Source organism: Sodiomyces alkalinus, assembly GCF_003711515.1.
Source record: "Sodiomyces alkalinus F11 unplaced genomic scaffold SODALscaffold_4, whole genome shotgun sequence".
Lineage (NCBI taxonomy): Eukaryota > Fungi > Ascomycota > Sordariomycetes > Glomerellales > Plectosphaerellaceae > Sodiomyces > Sodiomyces alkalinus.
Window position 1 is genome coordinate 1281241 of NW_021167082.1, and position 14361 is coordinate 1295601.

The 14361-nt window shown below is 45.6% G+C and overlaps 2 protein-coding genes across 2 annotated transcripts; one reads left to right on the plus strand and one right to left on the minus strand.

Annotated features, from left to right (window-relative positions):
* Positions 1 to 40: 40 nt before the first annotated feature.
* On the minus strand, positions 41 to 677 carry SODALDRAFT_332666 (DUF636 domain protein). The gene is made up of 2 exons (XM_028611775.1): positions 494 to 677; positions 41 to 391 (listed from the first exon to the last, which is right to left on the minus strand). Exons 1-2 carry the CDS (start codon positions 557 to 559, stop codon positions 50 to 52), a joined length of 408 nt encoding a protein of 135 aa, XP_028467038.1. The 5' UTR covers positions 560 to 677; the 3' UTR covers positions 41 to 49.
* A 10204-nt stretch (positions 678 to 10881) lies between these two features.
* On the plus strand, positions 10882 to 13410 carry SODALDRAFT_359106 (hypothetical protein; the record flags this gene model as incomplete). Its single annotated transcript, XM_028614154.1, has 12 exons — positions 10882 to 10951; positions 11001 to 11206; positions 11353 to 11451; positions 11548 to 11573; positions 11817 to 11846; positions 11915 to 12013; positions 12059 to 12117; positions 12222 to 12234; positions 12289 to 12390; positions 12479 to 12508; positions 12985 to 13179; positions 13299 to 13410. 12 exons carry the CDS (start codon positions 10882 to 10884, stop codon positions 13408 to 13410), a joined length of 1041 nt encoding a protein of 346 aa, XP_028467039.1.
* Between the last annotated feature and the right edge of the window lie 951 nt (positions 13411 to 14361).

The window sequence follows — 14361 nt, forward strand, 5'->3', positions numbered from 1 at the left end:
AGCTCGCAAAAGAAAAAAAAGAAAAAAACACCCCCCCACCCCCCCCAAATTACAGGGTCTCCTTTTGCTCGACACCGGCAATGGGTGTCTGCCAAGAAGGCCGGTTCCTAGTGAACAATTCGACCAACGGCTTTGCGTCCTCCAGGGCGCTGGCGTGATCGAAAGTGCCGACCTTGAGGATCTTGGAACCAGTATAGGTCTCAGTCTCCCGCCAGAGCGTTGTGCCGCAGTCGCCGCAGAAGAAGGATGTGATGGTCTTGCCACTGTTTGCCGTCTTGGCGAACTCCTTGGGCGTGCCCTTGGTCAAGGTGAATCCCTCGGCGGGAACGAGGATGTTGGTAGAGAATGTGGAGCCTGTGGTCTTGCGGCAGTCAAGACAGTAGCAGAGGGCCTGTGTGTCCTTTCAGCAGCTGGTTTTTTTTTTTCGAAAGAGCACGATTCACGAGTTTCGTCCCAGATCCCGATTCCCCCCTTTCTCAATGTAGGTACGAACCTTGGCCTGGGCCTCCCCCGTGGACTGGATACGCACGGCACCGCAAATGCAGCCACCTTCGATCATGATGGGATATCGAATTTTACAGGAGGGTTTGATTGGTTTTAGAGGCGAAGAAGAAGGATTGAATCGCGGTACCGTGATGGTCAGGATGAATGGCGTGGTTGTGGAACTTGTGGTTGTCAGGGCCTTGTCGGTGTCCTGCTAAAGCTCAGACCAGCCTCTTTATAACCCCCCGCTTGCCCCTCACCCCCTCCCCCCCCCTCCCGTTGACCCCTTGACGTTCCTTGACTTGTTCGTGTTCATCCTCTCAATCTGGCTCGGTCGATTTGTCAGCCGCCTTGGCAGCCCTAGGAGATTTGATTTGCGATAGTGTACAACGGTAAAACGGTAAAACGGGCAAAAGACAAAGTCTTAGCCTGCTGCCTGACGATCAGCATTGCCAAATTGGGACCAACTGTTGGCAATCATCTGGGGATATGTACGTGTATGACATCCATTGCCACCCTCTACGTACATGTAGGTAACCTACGGTTGGCTCTAGATATTACCTAGATCATAGATAGGATGTGCGATAAAAACTTGCGCCCGTTGAGATTTATTAATCGACATACTTCGGCAGATGTGCCGCATTGCTCAGGTACCGTAGTTAAATATTTCATCATTCCCCCATAACAGTTTTTGTTTTCCTAGTTTGAAAGGTTTCGTTCCGCGAAGCACACCGGCAAAATGCAAGAGGTTGGTGCCTTTTTTTTTGGGAATTTCCGCCGCATCGCACTCCGCATCCTCGAGACCTCGTCGTATCTAGTTGCGTGCTCCACGAACAGTCTCGCGCATTCGACGGCAATCTCCACATCGAGGATCTGAGCAGACAAGCCGTACGCAAAGGGCGCAGAGCTAGGTTGAGCTAGTCTCCGGCCTAGGAGTCAAGAGTCCTCACGACAGGCATACCCCAGTCGTGCATCTCTGCAGTGGCCAGCGTGGCTCAAACGAAGCATCGAACTTCCCGCCCGAAGATCCTCCGATTCCACTCCCGAAGCCTTTCGGGCACGAGGTAACCGCCACTTCCCAGGTCCCTTTCGCGATACGAAAGTATAGGCTGGTCGGACTCTGCGATGTGCGAATAAAATGATCATCACGATGATATGCCCGATCGATATGTTACAGCGGAAAATGCCTCAACCCCCCCCCCCCCCCCCCCCCCCCCCCCCCCCCCCCCCCCCCAAACCACCCTGTGCCGGCGTGTCAGGGTTCGGGGTGGAAAAGATACTGGTTCAAAAAAATGTTTTTTTGCCCTCCGATGCTGCAGAGAAGGGAACTAGGAACGAAACCTTCCGATCGACGACCATGCCAGGGAAGAGAACTTGGTTGCGAAGCTAGGGGCAGGGGCAGGGGCAGGGGCCAAAGCGGCGTGCAAATCATCCGCCTACGGTGATGTCCTACCTGATCTATGAATCTGTGATCCTACGGAGTACAGTTGTACAGTCCGGTCCTCGATGTGTCGACTGCGGGGCAAGTCCCTTCCTTCAATAGGGCCACGGGTCCGTGCTCGGGTAATCACGACTTTGAGTTTACGCAATGTGGACTATGCGGACCCTGCCGAATTATACCTGGACCCGAGCTTCTCACTCAACGGTTGCGCAGGTTCTGTTCTTAGGCAGGACGCTCTCCACGATGCCCCCGTATTAGGTAAAACAATCGATATTTCAAGCACGAAGAGTCTAGAACCTGGGCCTAAAAAGAAGGGGCTAAAAAAATACTTCTCTGCATAGAATATTACAAAGCGAAGTGAATTGTCCGACTTCGGTGAACAGGACGGGCTAGAGACTAGTCAACTACCGAGAACAAAAAAAAGGCGAACCAAAAATCAACAACAACAAGAGGGAGAAAGAAGAAAATTGCGCCATTAGGTGCCTCGCTTAGCATATCAAACCTGGTAGGGTCCTCTGCGACCCATGCGAAGCCGACGTGCAGAACCAGTTGAGTTGTGACATCAAGTTGGAGACACAGCCACTTCAGCCAAATCCAACAGGGGAAAATAGATTAAGAATGCACATCAGCGGACACTGAAACGAAAGCCAAGTAGGAATCGTCATTTCAGAAACGTGTTATCCTTCTCATTTTCCACGGAGATAGTAAAACCGCAGGAATACGAGCGGCAGTAGAACGGTTACAAGTTCATTTCCAGGTCACACGTACAACGTACATCCCAGGCCGGCCGCTAAACAAAGCCGTGACGGGAACTTCCCATGTGCGTCGGTCTTCCGAGGAAATGCAAGAGAATCGCATTAAAATGACTAACTATGTGTGCCGAGCTCAGGGGAACCGAGTACCGGTCCCGCGTTCTATCTACTTATATTAGGGCACCTGGGAAACCTACCTATTTTCGGGTGGTGGAGTTATAGTGGATTTTTAATCCAGAAAGAGTTTGAGTCGACCCGGACCGAATAGGGGGGGCAGAGGACCGGCACTCAGGGGAACCCGCACTGCAATCTCAGCGGAGCAGGGGGAAGCAGGGGGATAGCGGGTCGTTGAACATACACGTGTAAGACTTCATACCGGATCCTGTCGGCAAGGGATACCGTTAGACACCCGACAATCCTACGGAGCACCCCTGCCGTTCTTTTACGTAACGTGCCGCGTTTTAGCGTTGAACCCCCCCTTGTCGACTGCGCCATGACCTAACTATGGTCAGAAACGGAACCGCGCCGATCAGCGCTTGAACGTTAGCGCCGATCGTGCCGTGTCCCCCATATGACGATAGAGTACCTAGGTGTCCCACCGGCATAGCACAGGGTCCACATCCGACCTCAAAAGTATGGTTGGGGGGGATGTATTGTCGCACTGAAAACACGTGAGCCTGTTTTCTGTGTTTCTATTAGCTGGACTAGCCCTATATTCCTCGCGTGGAAAAGGGGTAGATGTATTTAGAACACCCATACCTTCCTGTTCTTCTTTCCTTTATAGAAGGAATATAATTATATATCTATTAAATCTCTGCTCTGGCCGGATCACACGCCCGTTAATCTAATAGTTATAAGCCCGGGTAGTAGCAGTAACTAGTAACTTCCTGCTGATCTATTATCTACGTTTATCTATTTTGCTTGTGCTTCCGTGGCTAATTAAGGAGTATCTACCCTACTCTCTCGCTTAGAAAAGCCCTTATTCGCTAAACCCCTGCTATAAACTATATCTACGAAGCTTAAAGTCAACGCCGAAGCGCTTAGTATACCGCGGCTAGAGTCTACTAGGTAATAGGCCGATTAGATCTTCTATATTAAGTTATATACGTAGGGTATAGAGGTTTAGGCCTTACTCGACCCTAATAGGCCGGAGTAGCTAGACGACTAACCCAAGTACGTTATACTTATATCTATCGATTAGCTACGCGAAAAACACACCCAGGTTATTAACGGGGTGCTAACCCCTTCTACTATATCGGAATTAATCAAGCTAGCTAAGCTAGAAGGCTATAAGGTTACGGCACGTTATTAAAAGCTCGCCTGATCGATTAAGGCGCTTAATAAAGCTAATTATATACTTAAAGCGATTATCGAAACCTCTGCCTATTAATAAGCCGTCGAGGAAGCTATTAAGAAGTACCCTAGCTACGAAAAGGGGAAATAAAACTATTACTTCACGATACGATAAGTGATAAAGGAATTATAGAAATACTTCGCTCCTAGCGTACTATTCTTAGCTAAGGAGGTTCGTTAAGTATACGATAAGCACCTTTAGGATACCCGAAGAGCTAACACGAAGGTGGTAGCGTGGTATACGGAGTGGAATACTCTCGTCCGGCGCTATCGTTAGTATAAAGTTAACGACGTTAAGGGTTCTATAGCTATCCGTAACTTCCTTATCGTAGTTAGGCAGCGTTTTACCCCGGCTTAGGCAGAGGCTAAGTTCCACGAACTAATCCGTAAGGAGAATAAGGACGAAGTAATTAACGATATCCTAATATACGGCCGCGAATTTAACGCGATTATAAGCGTTCCTGGCCTTAATAGAACTAGGCACGGCGTTTACGCTACCTTAGGCGACCGCTCCGATAAAGACGACGATAGTGGTGGAAAAGGGAAGAAAGGTAAGGGTAAGGGGTATAAATACCCCTATAATAGGACCTATTCGTAGAAGCCGGAGCTCTATAATAGAGTGGAGTATACTCTTATAGGCAAATATAAGTAGTAGCTATCCGTGTAGATAAGCGATAATTATATCGAATAAATCCGGAAAAAGCTATAGTAATAAAAGTGGAAAAGTCTACAAGAAACCCTATTAAAGAAGGGATAGGGAAGCGCCGGTAAGAGTAGCGATAAAGGTGACGGATACCCCTTAAAGGGTATTATAACTATCTTAGACCTAACCCTTATTTACGATATAGGGAAAGTTCCCGGTATCTACGCGGCGCTACGATCTAGCGCCTACCCGCTCTTATATAGCACTCTTTTAGATAACTACGGCGCGATACACTTAGTTAATTTAATCGACCTACTCGTTCCCGGATCTTTTATTCCGATAAACGGCACTATTAAATCTGGCACCACGGAATTCCCTATCATTGGTAAAGGTAAACGGATCTTTAAAGGCCTTCTTAATAGACTATTAGGTGCTCCGAAAGTCGATTTAGAGCTTAATAACGTTATCGTGGTGGAGGGATTTCACACAAATATTATCTCGGAAACTCTATTATATAAGGTTAGGATCTAGTATTCGGGATATAACTACTCACTACGATACGAAACGGCGGATAAGAGCGTGGTTTTATTAAAGCTATTATAACGCTTTAATATAACTATTCTTTAGTATAAGCTAATTTTATCCTCTTCTTCTTTTTACCCGTATATTTAATTAATACTATAAGGCGTGATTTCTATAAGCTACGATTATATCTATATACTAGTGGCAGCTATCGATTAACCGATAAGAGCACCGCTTCCGAAGCTATTTCGACTATCTCGAGATTCCCCTTATCCACGTGTTAACGAAGAGAGGCTATAGCACCTAAGGGCCGGCCACCTACGACTAAAAGCTCTCCGAGCACTAATTTATAACGCTAGGAACGTGCTAATATAAGGTACTAAGCGGATTAAGTGTAAGACCTATACTCGAATATAGGTTTATCAGGTCGTGTCTCGTCGACTATTAGATCACTGCTCGCCTAGGCCGTTCTAGTGTATTTATTAAGACCTATAGGAATCACCGGAGAGTTATAACGGTATATATTATCTCCTTATTATTAAGGAGGAGTATAGCAGTTAGATTTATATACTGCCTTTAGCGTCGAAAAACAGCGTTACGGTCTAAAACGCCCTTAAAGCGTTCGAAAGATAGGTTACGCGTTAGTTTAATCTATACGTCTATAAGATACGTAGTGATAATAAGCCTTTAAATCGTGTATATAGCAGGGGATTCGCGGACCTAGCTATAGACGAGTATAAAGGGTATCGATATAAAGATCACGTCTTTATATACCTATAAACCGAATAGCGCTATTAAAAGGGCAGGATAAGCTATCGTTATAAAGTCTAACGCTATACTAAATAGCATAGGTCTTCTACGTTTTATATAGCTAGAGAGTATAAGAGCGGTAGCGTAACTTTATAATATAAGTCTATCGTAGCGCCTAGGTTAGAAGTCTCCTATCGAGGTACTAGACTTATAGTTTAAAAAGCACGCGCCGCTTAAGATAAGAGAGTATTCCGCCGACCTACGGCTAGATTAGAGTGGTATTTATACCTACGGTTACCGCGCCTATCCTTTAGATAGGAATAGGGAGGCTAGAAGGGAGAGAAAGATATATAAGATTTAACCGAGGGGCTATATTAGGTATCTTATAGGATATATTACCTATAATATTTATAGGATATAGATCCTGTAGCTTTAGAAGGTTATAACGACACGTAACGTGTAGTTTAATAAGCGGTTATTTTATAACTTAAAGCTCGAAGAAGCAGAGTAGATTACGGAGACGGAGGCGAGGAACTAGCTTATAACCTACGAAGACTACGAAGATAAGGATAACGAATTTATCCTATAAGTAGAACCGCCCGCTAGCCTATCTAGCAGCGTACCTTCTAAAGATTAAATAGAGTCTACGGGTTTAGACTTAGGGGTAAAAGTAGCTAATACTATTTTAGAAGCACCGGAACTATTAGATACCGACGTAACTACTAACGGCTAAGATAGGCTACCCGAACCGCCCGCGCTAATAGGACTCTAAACCCCACGCGCTATACCTAATCCGCCGAGCCGGAATAACCAGGACTAAGGCGCCGGGCCGTAGCTATAGTAGGAGGAACTCTTAATTAAACCCTCTTCTATATAGACTACGGCACCCGAAGGAGACGCTACTATCAACACGCTAAAGCTATATATACTAGATAATCCGGGGTAAAAAGGAGGTACGAGGAGTGCGTAGACTAAGGTACGGGAACTAGCTACTCCTAATCCAGGTCACGGTATTAACTAGCCCTTAACGTCCAGATCTCGAACTAATAACCCTAAGGTGAGTCGCATTAACGTAAGCGGAGTATATAGGTTAAGGATATAATAAGGGTTAGCGCCCGAATTATAGATTAATATGCTTAGAGGAAGACTATTCGGATTAATCCACGGACGTATATAGTAGAGCTAGATATACTCTTAACATATAGGTTCTTCCTATCTAATTAATAAAAAGTACGCGCCGATAAGGTATAAGGGCTCCTATCCTTTTACTTAGTGATATTCGGAGTAGCCGATATAAAAACGAAAGCTTATTCGAAAATAACGGAGGAACCGAAGTCCTTACTTAACGGCAGGATCTATCGTGACCACCTTAAGGCTGCACTAAGGTATTAGAGAGAGCTTTATAACCACCCTATACGCGATTAGTTTAAGGAAACGGCGTAAAAGGAGGTTAATAAGCTAATTAAGAAACGCACGTGGAAGGAAATTAATAGGGTATCGGCGAAGTCTAAGCCTCTTCCACTTAAATAGGTATTCACCTATAAGTTCGACTAAGGCGGGTATCTTAAGAGATATAAGGTAAGGCTATATCCGAGGGGATCTCCAGGAAAGCTTAACTATTTAGGGAACCAACGTAGTAACGCTCGCTACGAGGTCTTTTCGTATTATTATAGCTTTAGCCGCTTAATTTAACCTAAAGATTAAGTAACTGGATATCGTTAACGCCTTCGTTAACGCTAAGAGGAATAGAACAGGAACGCCCGTTATATACGAGCTTCTAGATAGGTTTAAGTAGCTAGATACGTGCTTAGAGCTAGATAAAGCACTCTACGGCTTACGAGATTCACCTCGATTATAGTTCTAGACCTTCGTAGTGACGTTATCGGATCTAGGGATAAAGGCTAGTAAAGAAGAGCTATGCCTGTTTTATATAGTAGCTTAAAACACGTTTATTATCTTCTTTATAGACGATATCCTCGTCTTATTTTATAAGAATAAAGCTATAAACGCCCTTAGGATTATTAACGGTATTAGGAAAAGGTTCGAAGTATTAGAAAAAGGTAACGCAGAGTAGTTCCTGGGAATTAAGATCACGCGTGATCGCTCCCGGCGTAAGGTTCTGCTTAGTCACGACTTATATATCGAGAAGATCGTAGCTAGATTTAATTTAAATACTACTAATATATACCTAGCGATACTAGTTCCTGTTATAGAGTACCGGAAAAGAGAAGACGAGGCCACGGCTTAAGAGGTTAAATTATACTAGGAAAAGATCGGATTATTACTATACATAGCAGTTATAATACGTCCTGATATAGCCTTTACGGTATCTATCCTTTCCCGCTTTCTTAGAAACCCCTCCCCGGAGTATTATAAGGTAGCAGACTAAGCTATCCATTACTTATATATAACCAGGGACCTCTTAATTTAGTACGGATCGAGTATTAATTTATAGGCTATAGTAATCGCGAGCGACGTCTCTTTTATTAATAATATCGATACACGACGATCCTCGTAAGGCTATCTTATTAGCTTATTTAGAGGTCTAGTGGTATAGAAAGTAATAAGGTAAGTAACCGTTACTACGTTTATAATCGAAGCAGAGCTACTCGCTCTAGAGTAAGTCGCGAAGGAAACGATAGGATTAAAGCGCTTATTCGCAGAGATACGCTTTAACCCCGAATCCCCTTAGAATATTAATTACGATAACACTTAAATAATCAGGCTTATAGTGGACGACGGCTATAGGATCGAAACCCGGTTTAGATATATAGATATTTAACGCTTATAGGTTTAACAGGAATATAGTAAAGGGACCTTTAGGGTGGTTTATTTAGCTACGAGCCTTATACCGGCTGACGGATTAACGAAGGCACTCCCACGATAAAAGTTCGAGATCTTCCGCGTATATCTTAATATAACGAGTGCACGGAGGGGGTAGACCGGAGAAGTCAGAGGTTAAAATCCAGCGCCGGAGGCGCGCCGCACGCCCGCGGCTTAGTTAATTTAGTAAAAATTCGTGGTATTACTATATACCGCCACCCTAACGCCTAAAGCTAATTGCTAACACCTAAAAGCTAGAAGTAAAACTAGAAAATAACGTCCGGCGAATATAAATACTATCACTGCGCTTTATTAGGAGTACCCGGAGCCGTAGGCTTACCCGTAGCCTTACCACTATCCACCGTAACCGAATCCCTATTAATAACGGCGCTATTTCCCGGCGCGATAACTTGCCCCTAAGGGGCTCCGGAAACCACTATCGGAGTAATAGTTTACTGCTACTGCTATTATTAAAGCTGATCTTTAAGACGGCGGGCTATAACTTCTTCTACTAAGCTCTTAAAACGAGCCAAAAAACTAGGCTTAGTTAAGCCCTCCTCGCTAGGAGTAGCCACGCACTTAAGATCTTTCTCCTCGAAAAACTGCTTAGTATCGTCGTCTTCGAGGTATTTAATGGCTTACTTAATATACTGCTTTAATTTTATAAAAAACTGCGCCGGAACTATTAACCGGAGCTTTACGATTAAGAAATAATACTTAAAAACACTTACCTTACGGTTGTCTTTATTAGAAGCAGGCCCGATCTTACGCACCGAGACGGTATTAACCAATATCTTAACTAAGGGGATTATACTATAATAACTAAGGACTAGTTATTAGCAGAAGCACCCCGGAATATAGATTCTTTATTTCGATTTAAACCGGAGCTCTTATCTTTTATTATAACCCTTAATAACTAAGGGGTAGGAACTTATATTTACGAGCAGGCATAGTTACTATCGTAATATTTACGATAACGATTAGAGCGACCTTTAACCAAAACACAGCTCTCGAAAGAGCTTTATTTTCCCGAATAAATGCCCTTTACATACTATATATAAGGCGGATCGAAAAGTACGGTAATAAAGTCGGGGTTAGGGGGCTTAGTCGATTTTTTGGCCGGCTTCTTAGGACCCTGCGATTTAATTAGTTAGTACCGGAGCCTTACGACCGAAAACGAAAGCACGAAACTAAGGGACCGGAGCACTTATACTGGATTTTTTAGCGGCACTCTTTTTTATAACACCGGCGGCTTTAGTTAAAGTGCCCGAGGCACTAATAACCTTAGTGCTAGAGGAACGGGTAAACGGGGCCTAAAAAGCACTATTAGCACCTATATTAAGAATTAAAGCTCCGGTAACTTACTATAGCGCTTTTACGGAAGAAAAAGAGGCTATTTTAACGCGGATCGAGAGAAAAATAACTGAAAAATTAGTCGAGGCACGGATATCCACGAAAAACGTTAAAATAGGATCGTGGTGATAAAAGGGAAAAGAAGGCTACGAAGAGCCTAAAACCCCTTTTATTTATATCCAGCACCTCCCCTATCTACTAATTACTTTAAATAGCACTTTCCTTTATTATTTACTACTATTATTATTATTCTTTCCTATTTTACAGCTTCCTTACCTGCCTTTTAACTCGACTTCAAAGGATATATAACTACTCTTTAAGGCTATTTTAAGATTAACCATAAGGCGCCGGCGAGGTTAGGCTAAGTAATTACTAAGCTAATCAGGGTATAGTAATTAGGGGGTGTATCGCACTAAAAACACGTAAGCCTGTTTTCTGTGTTTCTATTAGCTGGATTAGCCCTATATTCCTCGCGTGGAAAAGGGGTAGATGTATTTAGAACACCCATACCTTCCTGTTCTTCTTTCCTTTGTGGAAGGAATACAATCATACATCTATTGAATCTCTGCTCCGGCCGGATCACACGCCCGTCAATCCAACATGTATCCCTATCCAGGTAAAAATGGTTGCCCTACTGGTGTATTCATGGCTATCCTTTTACCATAGAGGAATTGACGATTAATACCCTTGGTCGGCGGGATACGACGTGACGACTCATGACGACTCTGGGAGTCGCTCGAACTTCAGTTTAGGCAGCATACATGATACAGTTGCTAAACTGGCGTGACGAGGACTCCTGGCCCGCGTGCGGCCTCGCCTACCATTCAGGCGGTGCTCCGGAGTGGCTTAGAGTAAGTGTAGATTCTTGATTGGCCACCAGCTTCCCGACTCTATGCCGACTACTCGTCCGTGGGACCTGGGCCGCGTAGTCCAGGAACCACACAGGCAGCCTATGGAGCGGCTACGTGGTCGATGAATGGCGGACAGAAGCATGGCAGCCCAAAATATTTCGGGGTCGAGGCATCGGACACGAGAAAGAAACACGTCGAATATCAATCTTCGAACGATGACCGGCCTAACGAAGCCGTCACATATTGCTTACTCGCATGGACTACGCTCCTCCTACCCTAACGTTCTTCGACGGCTTTTTCCATGACATGATACCCGGTCTCATCATACGTGTCGCTGCCGATGTACGTTGTCCATCACCTTCCTGATCTTGACAACGACAGGCAGGTCGCGGGAATGATAGACATGTTCTTGATCAGAGTGCTGTAATTACCGCTCGACCCGACAGTCTCTGTCCTTTCCTCTCATCCGAGAAAGATGCCGTGACACGTAAACACTGGGCTCTAACCGAATCAAGACGTACACGTTGCGAGAATAAATGATTACATTTGTGACCACATCCTGCACGAACATTGTAGAAGGATGGTAGCAAGTTCACCTCAGAGTCTGTCGCATGTAATTAGATGCGTTGACGAGTATCTTCTGTCTTTTGTCACTGGGATTTTCTACGTGTAAAGATGTCTCCAGGCTTTTATGCTTCTTCCCGCTAGATCTAGAGACATAGGAAAGCGTCTCCATTTCTCGAGGTATCACGGCAGATTAGGGCTAGGACCATGGCGAAGACCTATTCGGAGGGATTGGGGAGGATAGTTAGGTGTCCTAAGTTCTGGCTTCCAATTGACACAAGAGATACTTCTGTCTCATATCATCCTACTCGGTCAGGATAGGCCCTTGAGAAGGTACTCCCTAAGCGGCATCGAAAGCTGCATGTGAACAACGTTCCAGCCGCAGTGTGCTCTTCTCGTACTGTTATGCAAGGAACGGTACGAATCTTCCCAGGAGCAGCAACCTCACCGGGGATATAAGGCTGAAGCATTGCATGAAGTTTCAATATAAAAGTATGGGCCCTGGATGAAGCATCATAATTAGCTACACTCCCCTCCTGGACGATGGATCATCACCTGCTGGCTCTCTGGAGGCAGAGCCCCGTACCAACTGCCGAAGAGACTCTGGAGAATATAGAAAGACACTCGGGATAATACGGCGGGAGGGTTTATGTGGTTTCCATTACGGAAGACACTGCAAGCACAAGCGTCTCGGCCTCGGTGAGGATTACCTCAGTGTTTTCTCAGCCGCACAGCTCGCTGTCTCCTTCCCAGCCGGGGAGTAAATCCACTGGCCCTCGCGGACGCGGCCAACTGCGCTGTCATCTTCTCTTCACCGGCACCCATGCGGCATGCCCGGGCGCTCAGATACGGTTGGTGAGTGGGGGTTGCGGGACCTGTCACCTGTGGTTCTTCGATTCGAACCCCAGAAACCATTCAGCCCTTGTCACGATCTTCCATCGAGGGAAGGCGTTCTAGCCCTAGCCTTGGCCATGTGAGAACTGGTCTGGTCGAATTCTTTTATAAAATGACTTTCCGACCTCGAACAAACGAGTATCCCCATATTCTGCACTCTAGCTACGATTAGTTCCGCTCTTTGGCACTTCTGAGGACAGATACTGTTCGTCGTTGATGTTAAGCGGTGAGGTTCGTTTGAGTTCAAGAAGTGAAATTCGCCATATAGCTCGGTATGGAAGCATAAAATATACTGACAGAATAGAATAACCTTCGCCCAATTACGGTATCTTGTGGCCTTATTCCCACTTCTCTCTGACCTTGTCCTCGGGGCGTCTTCCTAGTCCCTATCTTCTGGGCTCATCACCGCAGTCCTCGACTAAGCTCTACTTTTCTCATGTCTACTACTTTCTTCGAGATATATACGTTAAACCATATTACACCCTTCTCGTCTCTGGATTCATGCTTCACGCCCTGCCGTGGTATGGTATTCATGCACGCTCCACCACCACCGAGCGCTCCGCACTTCCTGGGTCCTGGGCTTTCTCCCGAGACGTGTCTCTGCCCGGCATACCTCCGGACCCGCAAGTATGGGCCGCTCCTCTCCGCGGCGCTTAACTTTCCGCTGTGCCGTGGTCGTATCATCATAGCATGTATGACCCGGAGGCCCCCAAGGGCCAAACCCCAGCATCATGGCTCGGAAGCCGGAACGTGCGGGCAAACTGATCGTCTCACTGTCACCGTGGTATTAGACATGAGAGGAGAGAGAAACGGCTCGGAGTGTACATATCCTAATAGATAGTGCCATTCACGGGCCTGTCATGCGTCAGGCCCCTCCTTCGCTGGGCTCAACACCACGGTAACTCCGAGACAAATAAGTGGCACTCACATGCAGGGCAAGCGAGCCAGGACGTCGGGTCGGAGACAACAGCGGACAAATGAATGATTGTGTAAGCACCGCGGCAGGAAATAATGGCGTTTATCTTTCCCCGGCTTTCCTGTATTCTCTTTGCAGTCTATAGGACCTGAGTTGCGGGCTTGTTGGATGTCAGGTGCCTGCAGCAGTGGTCACAATGGGTCCCAAGTGTGAACCCATCGGGGTCCAGCCGCCCTCGGTCTAAGACCCCTCGAGGTACAAACAAAGCAGTCATCACATAGTAAACAGAATAGCCCCTCGAAGCAAACAAAGCAGCCCTCGACTAAGCAAATAAAGCAGTCCTCGAGGAGCAGCAGAGCGTAGTCTTAAGGAGCGAAGGAGCCTCCCTTCTAAAGAGGGAGGCCAGCGATTAATCTGATTCTTTGGCTGCACCCACGTTCTGATCCCACTGTGATCCCATCGTGATCCTACCTGGTTCCTTACCTGACCCTACCTTCTCACTCTTTGCGACTACCCATTTGACATTGGAATAGCATAAAAGATGCACGACACAAACCAGGATAGAGGTGTTTATGGGGTTTACGTAGGAGACAGGACTAAGCCAGACCTGAAACTCAGACGTTTCAGCTATGATTTCCATGTTTATCTTATGTTATGCCATCTGAATCTCGTTGCTTTAGCTGGACCACATGCTACCGTGCTGTGCTTGGGTCAAGAGATCTGATTCAATAATAAATGTTTAATACTAGAGCCAGTTATGCGAGAATGCTCATACTCTAGATACAGAGACTCTCTAGTATCACTTCATGCACAAGGAGTGTCTGCGGAGGCTGGGAGGCTTGTAAGATAACATTCTGTTATAAGACGGAACAACTCTACGATCTCCCAACTTCGCGACTTCAAAGTTCAAGTACATAATATATATATATATATGGCTGGTATTGATTTAAACTGAATTGTTTATTTGCTCTTATGGAGTATGAGGTTTGACTAGATCTATTCCTACCTACCGGTTG